Consider the following 17,697-nt stretch of genomic DNA (forward strand, 5'->3'; position numbering starts at 1 on the left):
TAGCTGGGAGTGGTGGTGCACGCCTGTAGTCACTGCTACTCAGGAGGCTGAGGAGGGAGAATCACTTGAACCCAGGAGGTGGAGGTTGCAGTGAGCTGAGATGGCACCACTGCACTCAAGCCTGTGTGACAAAGTGAGACTCTGTCCAAAAAAAAAAAAGGCTTCACTTAAACTGGATATAACTATAGATATATTAGGCGTTACTCAAAACAGTTTCAGAATACTTTATATTTGAAACAATCCAAAATACACTGTACTGTAAGTGTAATAGTGTAACTAAAAATACAATCTCCAAATTATCAGATGAAGAAAAAGGCCTAAATTTATTTTTTTAAATGAGTCACGGTGCCTTCGTTTTGGCTATTCTGCTCACTTTCTGAGTTAACGTATCTACTAAAGTAGATCCTAAATGGCAGACATAATACTCACCAAATTAATATACTAGTTAACAAAATAGTATTTTCTAGAAATTACAGAATCCTGCAGTATTAGTATTCTCATACTGACAGCTCCACACTTTCTTTCCTTTCTTTTTTAAAAAAGTTGCTTATGTCTCAAGTTTATCATCAGTGTTTTTCTTCGGTTAGGATGAGGACCCTGCATCTACAAAAGCTATCTTACCAACCAATGGAGCAGCAGGAATGAAAAAAAATGAATACACAGAAAATTTACATGGCCAAGTAAAAAAGTACTTGGACATGGCCGGGCACGGTAGCTCACGCCTGTAATCCCAGCACTTAGGTAGGCCAAGGTGGGTGGATCCCCTGAGGTCAAGAGTTCGAGACCAGCCTGGCCAACATGGTGAAACCCCATCTCTACTAAAAATACAAAAAATTAACCAGGCATGGTGGCAGGCACCTGTAATCCCAGCTACTCAGGAAGTGGAGGTGGGAGAACTGAGCCAAGATGGTGCCACTGCACTCCAGCCTGGGTGTCAGAGCAAGACTCCGTCTCAAAAAAACAAACAAACAAAAAACTTGAACAAAAATGTTATACCGATTTCCTCAAAATTTTGAAAGTGTAATTATATGTATCATAATGTTGTCGTCCCCTTTTGAGAAGAGTGAAAGGAAAAGTTTAATGTATTTCATTTCCATCCTCAGAGGACAGCAAAAGGAGAATAGTTAAAAGCGTCTGTGATGATCTACTATTAAGTAAATCTACTTAAATCTACTATTGAGTAAATAGCTACAACCCTTTTCTTTTTTTTTTTTTTGAAACGGAGTCTCGCTCTGTCGCCCAGGCTGGAGTGCAGTGGCACAATCTTGGCTCACTGTAACCTCTGCCTCCTGGGTTCAAGCAATTCTCCTGCTTCAGCCTCCTGAGTAGTTGGGATTACAGGCGCCCACCACCACACCCGGCTAATATTTGTATTTTTAGTAGAGACAAGATTTCACCATGTTGGTCAGGCTGGTCTTGAACTCCTGATCTCAAGCAATCCACCTGCCTTGGCCTCCCAAAGTGCTAGTACAGGTGTGAGCTACCACGCCCGGCCACAATCCTAATTTTTTTTTTTTTTTTTTTTTTTGAGACGGAGTCTCGCTCTGTCACCCAGGCTGGAGTGCAGTGGCCGGATCTCAGCTCACTGCAAGCTCCGCCTCCCGGGTTTACGCCATTCTCCTGCCTCAGCCTCCCGAGCAGCTGGGACTACAAGTGACCGCCACCTCGCCCGGCTAGTTTTTTATATTTTTTAGTAGAGACGGGGTTTCACCGGGTTAGCCAGGATGGTCTCGATCTCCTGACCTTGTGATCCGCCCGTCTCGGCCTCCCAAAGTGCTGGGATTACAGGCTTGAGCCACCGCGCCCGGCCACAATCTTAATTTTTTTTTTAGGTATATGCAAATATGAAATTTTAAAGATTTTCTTTGGCAGTAGACAGGGATTTCAAGGATTTCTCCTCGCTTCTGCTTACCTGTGTTTTCTGACTTTCTGCAATGAATATAACTTTTGTTTTTCCTTAATGGAGAAACATGGTAATTTAATTAAAAATTTAAAAATACATTAATTCAAACATTTGATAACATTTCTATTCCAAAATTGTTAACAGCTCTAAAATCCATAACTCATTTGATGGTAAACTCTGACATGACCAGAGATAAAGCTATTTATAATCATTACTTCTCTCACTATGTTCACATGCTTTGCTGCCAAAATATTAATGCCCAAAATACTACTGCAGTGTTAACACATGATACATATGTTTTATTACTTTTATATAATCAGAAAAATTCAGAATTCTAATACATATGTGGCCCCAAAAGCTTCAGATAAGACACTGTGAAGTGTATTAGGGATCTCACATAGATCTTTTTTTTTTTTTTGTATGATATAAATTCATTAGCCTTACTGGGAAATGAGATCATAGTACTTTATGCTTGAATCATTAGCTATTTGCAATGCTTTCTGGTTTAAGAACCAAAGGGTCTCCACATTCAATAGGTCTGTGCATACTTCCCCATATTATACACAAATTACAGGCTACTAACTAGTCAACATAATAGAGCCACTATATCATAAAAGAAAAAGTTTAAGAATTAAGTCTAGATTTGTTCATTAGTATGAATAACATCAGGGTACAGTGTGCTATTCAGAAATAATTTACATGACTTTGTTTACTATGGGACCCACTCCCTTTTGGGGAAGAATTATGCTCAATGACAGAAATAGAACATTCTTAAGCTTTTTGGCTTCTAAAAGCAGTATATATTAAGGGCTGAAAGACTTAAATTTATGTCAAAAAAATTAAGAAACCATACATACAGCTTACAACGTTAACTTCTAGTAAGTTTTAAAACTCCAAAAAATGAAGACATAAATACAGAAACTGTAAAGCATTAGTTTTCTCATATTTCCCTAAGAAAATATGCCAACATACAAAAGCAAAAAAGAAATAAAACAAAATCAAAGGAAGAAAAAAAGAATCTATGTATTTAACATAGGTGCTCAATGACAATTATACTAAGGATAGATACTCACCTTCTTTGGGTTGAGCCATAACTGGAGTCTGAGTTTCCTTTGTATATGTGACAATTTCTCGAGGAGGAAAGTCGACTTGAGTGATTTTAGCCATTCCAAGTTTAATAGGTCCTCGTCTAAATTGAGTAAATACAAATAATACATTTTAACTACATCAAACCATGTTATTTTCAAAAATTAAGAATTAAACAGTCATTTGCACCCAACATTGTAATTTCAATCCATTTTATTCAAGAAATTTTAGATTAACAATTGGCTTTATTTTAGCAAAAGAATGAGAAGGTAGCAAAAGCGAAAGATATTTCTGAATTCTGAATCATTCAGTGTTTTTATTTTTCATTTTAAAAAGGCAAGTAATTTCATTATTTAGAACAAATGTGTGGGCAATAATGAAGTAAGAGAATAGGAACTTCAGAGTGGACCACTGAATAAGGTTGTTGTAAGAACTGGTTTCAGCTGGAATATGGTTCTTTCTGGATTTTTTTTTTACAGAATCAGACATGGATATCACTCAGACTACATTTAGTTGATCTCGCCACTAGGAGAATTCAGCTTTACGACTGAAAAACAGGTTTCTACTGAAAGCTTTTTTTCTACTTATATTTGGCAGAAATTGAGAATTACACTATCAATTTGGACTTTAAAATGAAATATTTAAAACTTTTAAATCTCTAATCTCTGCATGATCAATACTGTCCTTGATTCATATATGGACAAACTAAGGTCCAGATATTCTACTTAGACTAGAGCAACAGATCTTTTGAATACCGTAAATCTACTAAAGTCACTTCTGTTTAAGTTAAATACAGGGAATACATTCTTTTTTGACAATGAAAGAGAGCTGTGGCTGAGGAAAATGAACCAAAGGAAAAATATATTTTATTACCTATCTGGAAGATCTTTTATTGGTTTTATTAGATGTTTAAATTGGAAACCAAATAAAGTATGCTTCCAAACTCCCAAAAAAGTTCTCAGTGATGAAGCTGCCTTAAAAGGATACACAATAAAGACACTGCTGCAACTTTCAGAATATAAGGCAGGCTATCACTGGTAATCTAACTTTTTTCTTATGTAAATATTCTCTTCAGTTCTGTTTAGTAACTAAATCCAAGTCCTATACAATCTAATAAAGCATAATAAAGTATTATAAAGTATAAATAAAATTAGTACATTTAAAAAATTAATGTTCCAAAATGTGGGCCGTAACAATTTTTTAATGTCTTTTCTAGTTTAGAAATAAAAACAAAAGGGAAAAAAGTATAGTCAAAGAACTAAGTGGACGATTTAAGTAACCTGAAGTAATCTAGAAGTCTAAGAATAAAATTTGAAGTAAGAAACTTTATATTCTGATTTTTAAGATGCAAATTATATAAAAAGTTAATCACTCACATAGCTGGAAAAATATCGTCAAGCCTACAATATTAGGAACAAATTACCAACTTGAATGCATATAGAGTCTAACAGACAAAAACTGTAATATTAAACAAGCAAAATATTCCAAGATTTTATAGGAGGAGGTGGGTAGGGAAGTAATACCTCACTTATCCAAAAGCTACTTTTACTGAAAATAAGGAAGCAATGGGAGGCAGGGGGGGAAGCCTCAGCGTGGCCAATACAGAGGGCTTCCAGTTCATGTACAAGAAACTCATATTTTTCTTATATGCCTCAAATCAAGGCTAATTTACCTTACTTTAGACACAATTTCAAAAGGTATATTCATATGTTTTAGAAGCTGTAAATTATCAGGGGAAAAGGGCTATCTGAGTCAGGCAAAATGGCAGCAGCAAACATTTATAATTTAAATTAGAATCTAGAATAATTGAATGAATGAATGGATGAATAATCTTATCTCTATGTCAACAAAATTGAAAAAAACCATACATACAGCTTACAGCATTAACTTCTAAAAGAACAAGTTTTAAAACTCTAAAAAACAAAGACATAAATACAGAAACTATAAAGCATCAGTTTTCTAATGTTTCGCTAAGAAAATATGCAAAAAAAAAAAAACCAAATATAAACAGAAGAAAGAAAAGAATCTTTATTTAACATAGGGGCTCAATGACAATTATATCAAGAATATTCATCCATACATTCTATGAATAATCTATTCATCCATTCATTCACTCATTTATTTATTCTAGATTCATGAAGTTTTATTCTAGATTCATGAATAAATAGTAATGAATGAACAGTGTAAGGACCAGTATCTCCGTTACTCTCAAAACCTTAGAAATCATCAGTGAATTTTAATACAGAAAAATAAATTAATATTCATATCAAGTAACCCTGAAAAGGTTCAATTACATGTAGAATATTAGAAAAAGTCTGAGAAGTTTTTCAATACATCCTGGAAAACTTGTATTAAAAATACAGAAATAATTTTAAAAGTTTGGACACTTAAATGGACTTAGGGTACCTAGAACATCACATAGAATATCCTTTCACTAAAGATACTGGATAAATGAGGTGTCACAGTAAAATGTAACTCTTGTCCTTACTACATGACACAATATTATAAACTTAAGCAAAATAAAATTAGGACAGTTTCACAAAGAATCAAATTCATTATAAAACAGGGAAGGTAAAAAATCTATTCAATACCCCAAATCGGAATCTGAGTGAAGCTGAAGAACTGATGGATCTGTATCCCAATGCAGCGTCCTAAATGGTTGTAGGACAACCATGAAGCATTAGCAAAGAAGGCCATAAGTTAGTCAAGCAAATACATTCTATGAATAGCTAAAGCTAAAGTACTATTCACAATTTAAAAACACATGTTCTGGTTAGTATTGAAAAAAAAATCAAAAAACAAAACAAAAAATCCACCAGGTCACTCAACCATCTAGTACATGCAATAGGCTTCCTATTGTTAAAGATACAAGCACACAATCCAGAATAGCTAAAAGACATTATGTGCAGATTATGGGAAACTAATATTGTATAATAATAGATCTGCTTTAGAACAACTAAAGTCACACAACCCAAGTAATTATTTATGGATAACAAGCTAGCCTATAAAATGGTTGAAATTTTAAGATTCCCAATGAAAGCAAACACATTTAAACCTCTTAGTTAACATTTTAATCTTCCCCAAAGCATTAAATGTGTGCAGGAAATTGTCATACTGGTAAAGGAAATGAGTCAACACATAAGCCTTTTGGTAATAAAACCAAAGACTATCCCACTGGGATATAAAATAGCTGAAGTTTCCAAAATGTGACCCTTCTATAATCTAGGGTTAAGCCCTGCCTTGGGCTTACATATCATCTGCTTAAAGAAAACAACTAAAGTTTTCTGTCTCTAGGAAAAAATAGATTTTTCCCTGGAAAAATATTTTATGTTCAAATATCAATCCTAAATATTCAGTGATAAGTTTTAGCAACGCCTGCTGGCTAAGTAACTTACAGAGCCAAACTTAGTTACTAATAGAACAAAAGGTACTTTATCATACTGACATTTATATAGGTCAGCAATATATAAGATAATTATGTATGGTACTGTATAACGTTCACAGTCCCCACTAAAAAAAGTTAAGCACAATACATTTAGTATTACCATTTTTGTCAAATATATTTTTCACTTACGTAAGACGTTATAATGTACAACTAGTTTTAGTTGCTGCAATGTTTTAATACAACAAATAGTTTCTCTACCTGCCTATATAATTTATCAAGAAAAATAATAATCAATCTAGAGAAATCCTTCATTTTAAAACATATAAAGATAGATCTTGGAATTTAAACAAGGTTATGTGTATGCAATGTAAGAAGCAGCCACAGTGAAGATCTACTTTGTACTAAGCCATGAATAGCAACAAGCTTAGGCTTTGTTAAATCGAAAGTTCTATGAGATGGTCTCCAAGGAATGTTCTGTCAACAGCCTTTACATTATGTAAGTAAGAGCTCTGTTACCAATGACATAAAATTCCTTGTTGAGGATGTCATGTTAGTCTAAAATCAAGTAAGATTGTACCTCAAAATACAGCCAGTACTGAAAACACACTGGATATACATGTACATGATTACATTTATTAGGGGCATCTTCAGGCATATAAAGTACAATTGCAAGTACAAAGCTTGAGAAGTACACTGATCAAAAACGGAAAAATGGGCCAGGCGCGATGGTTCACACTGGTAATCCTGGCACTTTGGGAGGCCGAGGTGGGCAGATGACTTGAGGTCAGGAGTTCGAGACCAGCCTGGCCAACGTGGTGAAACCCGATCTCTACTAAAAATCAGAAAGTAGCTGGTGTGGTATGGTGACACACACCTGTAATTCCAGCTACAGGGGAGACTGAGGCAGGAGAATTGCTTGAACCCAGAAGGCAGAGATTGAAGCGAGGTGAAATCACGGCATTGCACCCTAGCCTGGACAACAGAGCAAGACTCCAACTCAAAAAAAAAAAAAAAAAAAAAAAAAAGAAAGGAAAAAAGGAACAAGAGGCCTGGATTACCCCATTGAATAATTGTTCCTAAATTTTTGAGATAACAAATGTAATGCAGCTTCCTAATCTGCAAAGTTAGAGAGAGATCATTTCTCATGGCCTTTTATATCTATTCATAAATTACCACCAGTCCCAACAGAAATTCTTGGCACTCAGAGTGATTCAAACATGTTTAAATAGCATATTTTATAATGTCTTATCTATTCCTACTCCCTGAGTGTACTAATCTTAGACCATCTTGGCCAACTGAAACTACATGTACACGTGCATATACGTATCTCACATTTCTTCATGCATTTTCCTATTATATTTCTTCTAACTGTCTTTATTCTTACATTAACATTGTGTTTGCTCAATATAAGTTCCTTAGGTTTCATTCTCAGACCTGGGCACTCTTTTTAAATGTCACATATTGAGAAATGCATTATTTCACTGCCAATATCACCATCACAATTATAACTGCCTCTATGAAAGCTGGATATGATTTAGTAGAATTCATCATTTTCTATTATTGTGTGTGCGTGTATGTATACATAAAAAAGAATATACTCAGCCCTCTTGAAAATTAATGTTTCCAAGTGAGTCTGTGCTCTCAAAGTAGACAATGTACATATTAAGGTTAAAAAGATGTGGCTGGGTACCGTGGCTCAAGCCTGCAACCCCAGCACTTTGAGAGGCTGAGATGGGTGGATCACCTGAGGTCAGGAGTTCAAGACCAGCCTAGCCAACATAGCGAAACCCTGTCTTTACTAAAAATACAAAATTAGTTGGGCACAGTGGTGCATGCCTGTAATCCCAGTTACTTGGGAGGCTGAGGCAGGAGAATCGCTTGAACCCGGAGGTGGAGGTTGCAGTGAGCCAAGATCTTGCCACTGCACTCCAGCCTGGGCAACAAGAAGGAAATGCCATCTCAAAGAAAAAAAAAAAAAGAAATGTAAGGTCACCTCATTCAAAAAGAGGATTTTTTCTCTCTGTTAAACTCACAAGAAACAAATTTTCTATTCATTATCTAACAAGAACAAATACTTTAAAAAATATTAACTATTTGTTTTTGTGTTTTACAATTTATCATTTAAAAAAAAACTACGCTTCACATTAAACATAGGTTAGCACACTACCCTTACGGCTTTTCAATAAAGCCAACAGTATCTTTAAATTCATGATGTAATCACTACAATGTAAATTCTATGAAAGCAAGGACCATGAATGTTTTATCTTCTGTGGTAAGCCATAGTATTTAATAAAGTTGGTAACTTAGTATTTGCTCTATAGACGAATAAATATTTTTCTTACCAGCATTACTCCCTCTGTTAATTTACAATATTCTAAAAGGTCTCTAATAATCTCTGGCTTGTCCATAAAACTCATGGGGACATGTTTTAATTCACATTAATTTAAAAAACTTAAGTAGGTGTCAAAGTACTTTTGAAAGCAACCTTGCTGACACCGAATTAAAATAATCTACTATTCAAAATCAGGAACAACGTGTCATAATGTACACGGTATAGTATCTACATAAAATAATAATATCAAATAAAGACATTTAATAAATATAACAATTTTTTATATTGGGAAATATTTTTACTATGGTAATGTTGTAGAAGGGAAAAAAAAAACCCTTCACTTAAAAATGCCAGTTGATTATTAATTATCTAAAGGAACAGTGGCTGGGTGCAGTGGCTCATGCCAATAACCCCAGCACTTTGGGAGGCCAAGGTGGGTGGATCACTTGAGTCTGGGAATTCGAGTCCAGCCTGGGCAACATGGCAAAATCCTGTCTCTGCAAAAAACACAAAAATTAGCCAGGCATGGTGGCGCGTGCCTGTAGTCCCAGCTACTCGGGAGGCTGATGTGGGAGGATCGTTTGAGCCCAGGAGGCACAGGTTGCAGTGAGCCAAGACTGCGCCACTGCACTCCAGCCTGGGTGACAGAGACCCTGTCTGCAAAAAAAAAATAAAAAATAAAGGAATAATGACATATTTGTATAAAAATACAGAAGTACAAAATATGAAAAAAAATTTAACCTATAAAAGTGAATTTACATTAGACAAATTGTCCTTATTCTGTAACACATACTATATTATAAGCTAATAACATTATTTCTACAAAGAAAATTTTGATTTTTCTTCAATGAAAGAGTTATGTCATTTACCTCCAAAGAGAGTATAGCTTAGATTTGCAATTTTGGTTCTATTTGGAAAGCACTTCTCAAATTCAAGCTGGCAAGCTTTACGTGCCTTTTAATCATTAATGATAACCTGATTATTCAAGAGCTGACTGCGTATTGAGTTTACAGATCATCTAGTCACCTTGCTTCTTTTTTCTTGCCCTGTCTTTTAGATATTTATTACTGGTTTGCAACTTCAACTAGAGGGACTAGACAAAAAAAGGATAAAACTTCTAACAGTTTATGTCTTATTAAAAGGTGTGTTAGAGATTTTCTTGGTGAGGACATCTAACTTCCTGGCCCAAAATAAGCATTCTTAATCAGCTGTGGATTTTGACTACCTATGTTTAATTTCATTTCAGAAGTCAAAAAGTACAATACCATTAAATACTATTTTGTGTGTGTGTGTGTGTATGCGTGTGACAAAGAAGAATAAGTAGTGATACTTTTCCCAATATGATCTTTGAAAGAAAGCTGAAATCTCTTTTTTTTTTTTTTTTTTTTTTTTTTTGAGACGGAGTCTTGCTCTGTCGCCCGGGCTGGAGTGCAGTGGCCGGATCTCAGCTCACTGCAAGCTCTGCCTCCCAGGTTTACGCCATTCTCCTGCCTCAGCCTCCGAAGTAGCTGGGACTACAGGCACCCGCCACCTCGCCCGGCTAGTTTTTTGTATTTTTAGTAGAGACGGGGTTTCACCGTGTTAGCCAGGATGGTCTCAATCTCCTGACCTCGTGATCCACCCGTCTCGGCCTCCCAAAGTGCTGGGATTACAGGCTTGAGCCACCGCGCCCCGCGAAAGCTGAAATCTTACTGAACTTTTGAAAAGCAAGACCCAACATGTATGCGGGATCCTAAAACAAACACGAAATGTAATTTTACAAGGAAGATGCAAGTTCAGGAATACTTGACAGTAAACATTCTTAATGTTGTCCTTAGCAGTTACTCCTTACTCTTGACATTTTATGCATTATTATTCACTATCTTAATTAGCAGAACTAATGACTTAATAGAACAGAATTGAGCTGTTTAACAGAATTGTTTACATTTTCAATTACTGAATGGGAAATCAAGCACAAGAGAGAGGTTTTACCCTATTTACACCTAAAACATTCACATGATAACCAACAAAAAGTTTGTTTAAACAGAAAAATCTAAATCCATTAATATCACTATTTTTAATATAAAATAATTAGCATAAAACCGGTTGACTAGTACTAATTAAGTGTGACGGTCAAAATATTATTAACAAAAAAAAAGTTTTTTTCTCCCAATGTCCAACAGAGAATTTCTATACCATTTTAGATTTTAAAATGTTAGAACTAACTTGACACAATTATTTAGAGGCCCTTTAAAGTATCAACAGTATTTGGGCATTGAATGCATTCTATCATTAAAATATTAAAAGGAAAATTACTGTACCTAGATCCCACGGCGCCATCTCCAGAGTCTTGGCTTCCAGCTTCACTTGGAGTGCTCACAGATTTGGAGGATGGAGACATAGGAGGAGGGACTAAATAGTGAAATAGACAGGTATCCGCTGTTACTACACGGAGAGGTTGCTCAGCTTATGACGTTTCAAAAATAATTTAACATGAAGTAATTAACAAAAAAGAAAAAAACAATGGCAAACCAAAAATCAAAAATATATGAATGAAAATGAACAGCAGAAAAGAAAGGGGAAAAGACAAAAAGTTAACAACACATGCTGAAGATTCATGCAATTTTTCTGGCAAAATGCATTTGAGCTTTATAATTTTTTTAAAAAGGCAAAATTATGGAAGGATGCATCTTCATCTCATTCACCACCAAATGTGGCCACTAATTTTCAAAGGAGAGCATTCCTTCTCCCCTTTGTAACTTTTCACTTTTAATATCACCAGATTATAAATACTATTTACAATTGCTGCCAAAATTCAACTCTGAAATATGTTTCATTAAGTTATTTAATCTCTGGTTTCTCAAGATTTATTTTAAAATATTAACTTTTGCCTAATTATTTTTTTCTTCAAAAAGTAATGTTTAAAATGATTTCAGTCCTCCCAACCCCCCCAAAAAGATGTCAGTTTAGAGAAATGACTGCAGCTAAAGGAATGGCTCCTTTAAAACGTTCATTAGTTTCCAGCAATTTGGGTGAAAAATGCAAACAGGCCATAAAACAGCATGCCTTCTAGACATTATGCATAACATAAAGTGACGCATGCAAATAAACAAGGCAAGACTTATGGGAACTTCCTTACCCCAGTATTCAGAAAAAACTGAAGTGTACAGACAAAGATACAGACACCCAAAATATTCTTAATCCCTTCTTATAGAAAAATACACATTTTTCATAGTATATAAAATAAACAGCAAGTGCTTTCCCCTAGATCCTCAACTTTTAACATTATATAACAACAGCTGAACGTGCACATTTCATGCTATGACATTTGTAAAACTTTTGATTACCGTTGCAGGGAGTATAGGAGGATCATCACTGCCATCTTCTGGTTAAATATTACCATAAATGTCCCCAATCCCAAGTATCTTTTCAAAATAATTTTTCAGTGTATGATATTAAGTGACTAATACAGTTTATGTTGAGCTGAAAGCCCTTCTTTTAATAGTCTACTGAAAAGAAGGCAAGTTCCTAGTTATAGAAATAAGTAAACTAAAGAAATAAGTATTTAATTAAAAGTCTGTGTTTTTTAGGATAGTCACATCCATTGCACCTTAAAATTAGGTCTAAATGTTTATACATGCTGCAGTAAAAACAGTGGGTTTGGTAATGTAACGAAATGTATAATATATTATGATGACTTGCATCGTAAACATAGGTATAAAACTGATAATCCTAATTTTTTCAATGGCAAATTCTAATTGACACCAATAAGATTAGAAGAAAAAAATCACAACTAGAATATTTCTTTCCTAAGATACAGTGACTAACTGCTTAAATTTCAAAGGACTATAAAAACATAATGTTTCTAATATTGTGATTACATCTGTCAGAAAAAACTATAAGACCAGATAGCTTCCTATAGTTTACATGTAGATGATACTGTGCTAGGTGCTGTATGTGTAATTCAAAGTAGCTAAAAATGATTTTTATCTAAAGTAGAAGAATATTAATGTCCCTTAATTTACCTTAGGTTACATTTCCTCATCTTTTTGTCCATCTTTCACTGTGAGGCTTCCCCTAGTCTAAGTCCCAACTGATATAGGAATAGAGTAATACTTAACAGTTGTTTGCCTACTGTGCTGTAAACACAAATAAATGTTTATTAAATTATAGTGAGGCACCACAATGTTTTCAAGATTTTTAAAGAAGAAATTTTGTACGCTTTAAATTACATACTTAATTTCATACTCAGAAAAACAATTTTTCCAAGTGTACATATCAGAGGGGTTGAAGGAAAATTAGTAAAATTCCCATCAATCTATTTGTGATGAACTAGAGAATTCTTTTTCAGTTTAACATGCTTCTCCTTCTTTCTGATCATTTCAAGTATCAATGACTCCACTGAACAAGTTCAACAGTATTTCACTTGGTTAAAGACTACATTTTTTAAAAATGTTAATCAAAATTCTTCACAGAAACAGGTTAAATACTAATTATACAGACATAAATATACACATTAACATAGCCAGTTCTGAAATCAAAGTTTCAGAAATAAAAAATAAATCCAAAGGGTGATGCTACCATATTATCACAGTTTCTTAGCCAAACAAAGGCAAAATAAATCAGTGACTTCAAATTTGTAATTATATAAATATCTCCATCCCAGAACTATCTTCTTTCTACCAAAAGATAGTTTCAAGCCAAATGATGGAAAAGACTCTATAAAGGACTCTTAGCTATTATCTGAGCCACAGCTACATCTTGCAATAATAAATAATGTATACCACAGAAGGGACAATCCTAGAAAAAAATTACTATCATTATAAAAGGAGGAAAATTAATTTTTAAAAAGGGGAATGATAGTGTTATTTGGTGACTGCTACATTTTAACCCAATTAGTCTAGAAAAATCAAAGAATACTATAATTACACAATAAGGCAAATACCACTATATTCCCAGACTTCAATAAACCCCTGAGAACAAATGAATGCATGCATTCAGGAGGCAAAAACAAAACAGAAACACTAATCAACTCATAGGTTCTCAAACGTAAGAAAAGACTTGCTTCTGGAACTCATTTTTAAGCATGGTTTTTAAGTCTGATCAGCCTTGAAAATAACATAAACCATTAATAATTTTTGACAAGTATCTGAGATATGATCTGCTTAGTAAGAACAGTGATTCAATCAGATTACCTTTACTCCACAGTTCTGTATATAAAACAGCCTAAAACAGGCTTTAAATGGTATAAAATAAAGGAATTAATATAAAATAAAGGAATTAATATAAACATAGGTGAGTATGTTAATGAATTTCAGCTTCTTAGAAGTTTCGAGCACAGACACCTGTTTTCTTTGACAACCATTGCAGAAGAAAAAAAAAAACAGCTAAACCATGGCAGTCACTGACCATGTAAGTAATGTGAAAAAGACTGTACCTCTGTACCTCTTTAACTCTCCAGGACAAAAAGCCAATCAAGAAAGCCTTTCCTGTCAGCTTAGACCTTGGCCTTCCAAGGATATAAAATTAACACTGCTGGATTTTGGCCTGTGAAGAAACAACTAGAATATTTTTAGACCACAAAGGACCTGGGAATGCACCTAGATTTAGAATTAGCATTAAGTCTGGGTCAACCACTCAGAACTACACAGAAGTCTCAAGGGCAAAGGATGGCATATAGCTGAATTATTTTTCAAGTAGAAGAAAGCCTCTGGCAAGAAGGGGTTTTTATCAGGAAGAAAGACCTGGAAAAGCTAGACAGCCAAGGAAGGTGAATGTAGGGATTGGGAGTGTTGGTAGAAGACAGTGAAATGCAAGGAGTGAGCTTTTGGGATGCATGTAACCCAAAGTTGTGAAGTCTCTTCTAAGCTCATCAATGATACTCAGTACTCAAACATAGCCCACGTTACAATAATGCCCCCTTCTGGACACAAGTGTTCTTAGCGTGGATTATTAAAATTTAAATAACTATCTATTTTTCATACCTTACTCTTTTTTTTTTTGACCTTCTGAAAGATGTTACTTTAAATCTTAACTCTCTGAAATATTAATTTATCCCTTCCCCTTGCTCCTTCTCTTCATAATGAGGTTTAAATATCCTCTACTAATCTCTCTTAAGTGTTTCATTTCATTTTCCTTTTCAATGTGATTCAGAGCATTACATTAAAAAAAAAAAAAAGAAATTAATAAGTGAAAATAAAATTTTAGCCCGGGTGTGGTGTGTCATGCCTATAATCTCAGCACTTTGGGGGACTGAGGCAAAAGGATTCCTTGATCCCAGAAATTCGAAACAAGCCTGGCCAGCATAACAAGACTCTGTCTCTACAAAAAATTAGCTGGGCATGGTGGCGCATGGCTGTAGTCCCAGCTACTCAGTAGGCTGAGGCGAGAGGACTGCTTGAGCCCAGGAGGTCAAGGCTACAGTGAGCCATGACTGCACCACTGTATTCTAGCCCGGGTAACAGAGTGAGGCCCTGTCTCAAAAAATAATTAAACTAAATTAAAATACCATTTAGTTGTTGTCCTAAAGCAGAATGGCTTTAATTTGCCCTTACCAGGTGGTAAGACATACATGACCTAGAAATAATGGAACAAAAATTTAGGTGTCTAGCCTGTGCTGGTACCAGAGGTAAAAATATAAGTAATATATTCCGCTTGCTCTCAAGAATCTCTAACAAAAAGTAGTCAAGTCACCAGGGAATTAAGAATCTACCAGTAGGAAGGGATGGTGACTGATGTCTGTAATCCCAGCATCTTGGAAGGTCAAGGCAGGAGGATCGCTTAAAGCCAGGAGTTTAATACCAGCCTGCACAACATGGTGAGTCCCCATCTCTACAAAAATAAAAAAATTAGGTGGCTATGGTAGTCGAAGCTACTCGGGAGGCTGAGGTGAAAGGATTGCTTGAGCCTGGAGGCAGAAGCTGTAGTTTGTGCTACTGTACTCCAGCCTGAACAACAGAGTGAGACTCTGTTAAAAAAAAAAAAAAAACTACCAGCAAAGAAAAGTTATGAGAGGTTTGATTAACTGTATCTCTTTTTTCTTTAAACAAATTCTTTTTAGTAGGAAAAAAAAATCCACTTTAGGAAAACAAGAGATTGATTTTTTAAAAAATTAACCCAGTGTTTTTATACTACTATGATTTAAAAATATTTAATAAATACTCAAGGAGTACATTCTACATTCAAAAGAACAACAAGTATCCATCCTGAGTCATGATACAAAATAGATTTTTTACTGTAGTTTACCGTCAAAAAAGGTTTGAAAGCCATTGCCTTCATCTGTATCCTGTATTTTTCAGGCCAAATTATAAATAAGTACTGGACTTGTAGGCATATGTTTTAAGGACTATGACATGCACTTAGCCTAATTTTCTAAAGGTAATGAGATCTTCAGAAAGCCTTTAACCCTTCACAGATTCCATTATAATGGTAAATCTGCCAACAAGAAAGGGAAAAATCGTTTAGAAATAAGAACCTCAAAGAAAGGGAAAGATGTCTGTAGATCTAACTTGGAAACTTAAACTCTTAAATCTAAACACAGTGTTAACCTTTTCTGGGAAGGAACAGTCAACACTCTGTTTATAGCTATTTGAGGAAACTGGTAATTCGATTGTTAATCAGCTCAAGCTGCTTTGATAAACACAATCTCACATGCCTTCACATTATTGAAAAGTTCAAATCGATATCATAAGCTAAATAAATTAAAGCAATGACATTTGGATTGTTTTTCAAAGCATATTTATTTACTGCTCCCTACAATGTTGTATCCTCACCAGAATTGAGTCTCCTCTCTTAATTACTGACAGCTAAAAACTCTGAAGTTAAATAGTTCACAATAGATAAGCTAATATTTAATCAAGAGGAAGATACTATTCCGCCCCACTGAGAAAAACCTTGGTTGAAAATTATGCCAGAAAATACATTCTGCAAAAAAATAAATTTTATTAATAATCTACTTATAAAATGACTGGAAATAAAATATGCTACCTTCCCCACTGTCCTGCAACTAATCCAAATATATTCAACTAAGTTTAAATCACATATAAAATGTTCTTCAAAACCTTTCTATAGCCAATCATGTTCACTAAGGACATTTTTATTTTAAAAAGTAGCTACTTACTAAATTATCTCTCCATGGCTTAATTTAGTAATAACATTAAACTAACAGTATGAGGTTTAGTGATATCTTTCTTCCTTCTCCCTTTCTCTCTCATATCTACACTCATAAACAAAAAAAAAAAAAGTTGGCATAAAGAAACAAGGGGCTGGGCGAAGTGGTTCACGCCTGTAATCCCAGCACTTTGGGAGGACCAGGTGGGCAGATCACTTGAGGTCAGGAGTTCGAGACTAGCCTGGCCAACATGGTGAAACCCCGTCTCTACCTAAAATACAAAAATTAGCTGGGCTTGGTGGAAGATGCCTGTAATCCCAGCTACTCAGGTGGCTGAGGCAGGGGAATCATTTGAACCTGGGAGACGGAGATTGCACCATTGCACTCCAGCCTGGGAGACAGAGCAAGACTCCGTCTCCAAAAAAAAGAAAAATAGCATGGGAATGATATCTCCTAAAGTTTATAGTCTAAACACGCCCATTCAAGATAAATATAAAAATAAAATACTAATACTACAATATTTACTCCCAGCAAAAACCTTTTTTTTTGAGTTCTAATCAATTAAGATAAAATCAGTTTGTTATTGGCTACAAATGGTTTATCAAGACATATTTTTTATCTTAACCAACTTTTCTAAGAGTCAACTCTCAAAAATCAGAGTCACCTAAGAGAGGCTATAAAACTAGGATAATTGGCTAGGCACGGTGGCTCACGCCTATAATCCCAGCACTTTGAGAGGTCGAGGTAAGCGGTCAGGAGATCGAGACCATCCTGGCTAACACAGTGAAACCCCATCTCTACTAAAAATACAAAAAATTAGCCAGGCGTGGTGGCGGGCACCTGTAGTCCCAGCTACTTGGGTGGCTGAGGCAGGAGAATGGCGTGAACCCAGGAGGCGGAGC

At 35.0% G+C, this 17,697-nt stretch overlaps 1 protein-coding gene across 4 annotated transcripts in view; it reads right to left on the reverse strand.

Moving 5' to 3' along the window:
• The window catches only part of DYNC1I2 (dynein cytoplasmic 1 intermediate chain 2), a 62,252-nt gene that overhangs the window by 31,803 nt on the left and 12,752 nt on the right, over positions 1 to 17,697 (reverse strand). For all 4 annotated transcript variants that reach the window (XM_010377601.2, XM_010377600.2, XM_010377598.2 and 1 more), the window contains exons 4-5: positions 11,007 to 11,097; positions 2,977 to 3,092 (exon numbers count right to left, since the gene is read on the reverse strand). In XM_010377601.2, coding sequence (XP_010375903.1) covers positions 2,977 to 3,092; positions 11,007 to 11,097 — 207 coding nt within the window. The remainder of the gene's footprint in view (positions 1 to 2,976; positions 3,093 to 11,006; positions 11,098 to 17,697) is intronic.

The sequence above is a fragment of the Rhinopithecus roxellana genome, chromosome 14 (assembly GCF_007565055.1).
Source record: "Rhinopithecus roxellana isolate Shanxi Qingling chromosome 14, ASM756505v1, whole genome shotgun sequence".
NCBI lineage: Eukaryota > Metazoa > Chordata > Mammalia > Primates > Cercopithecidae > Rhinopithecus > Rhinopithecus roxellana.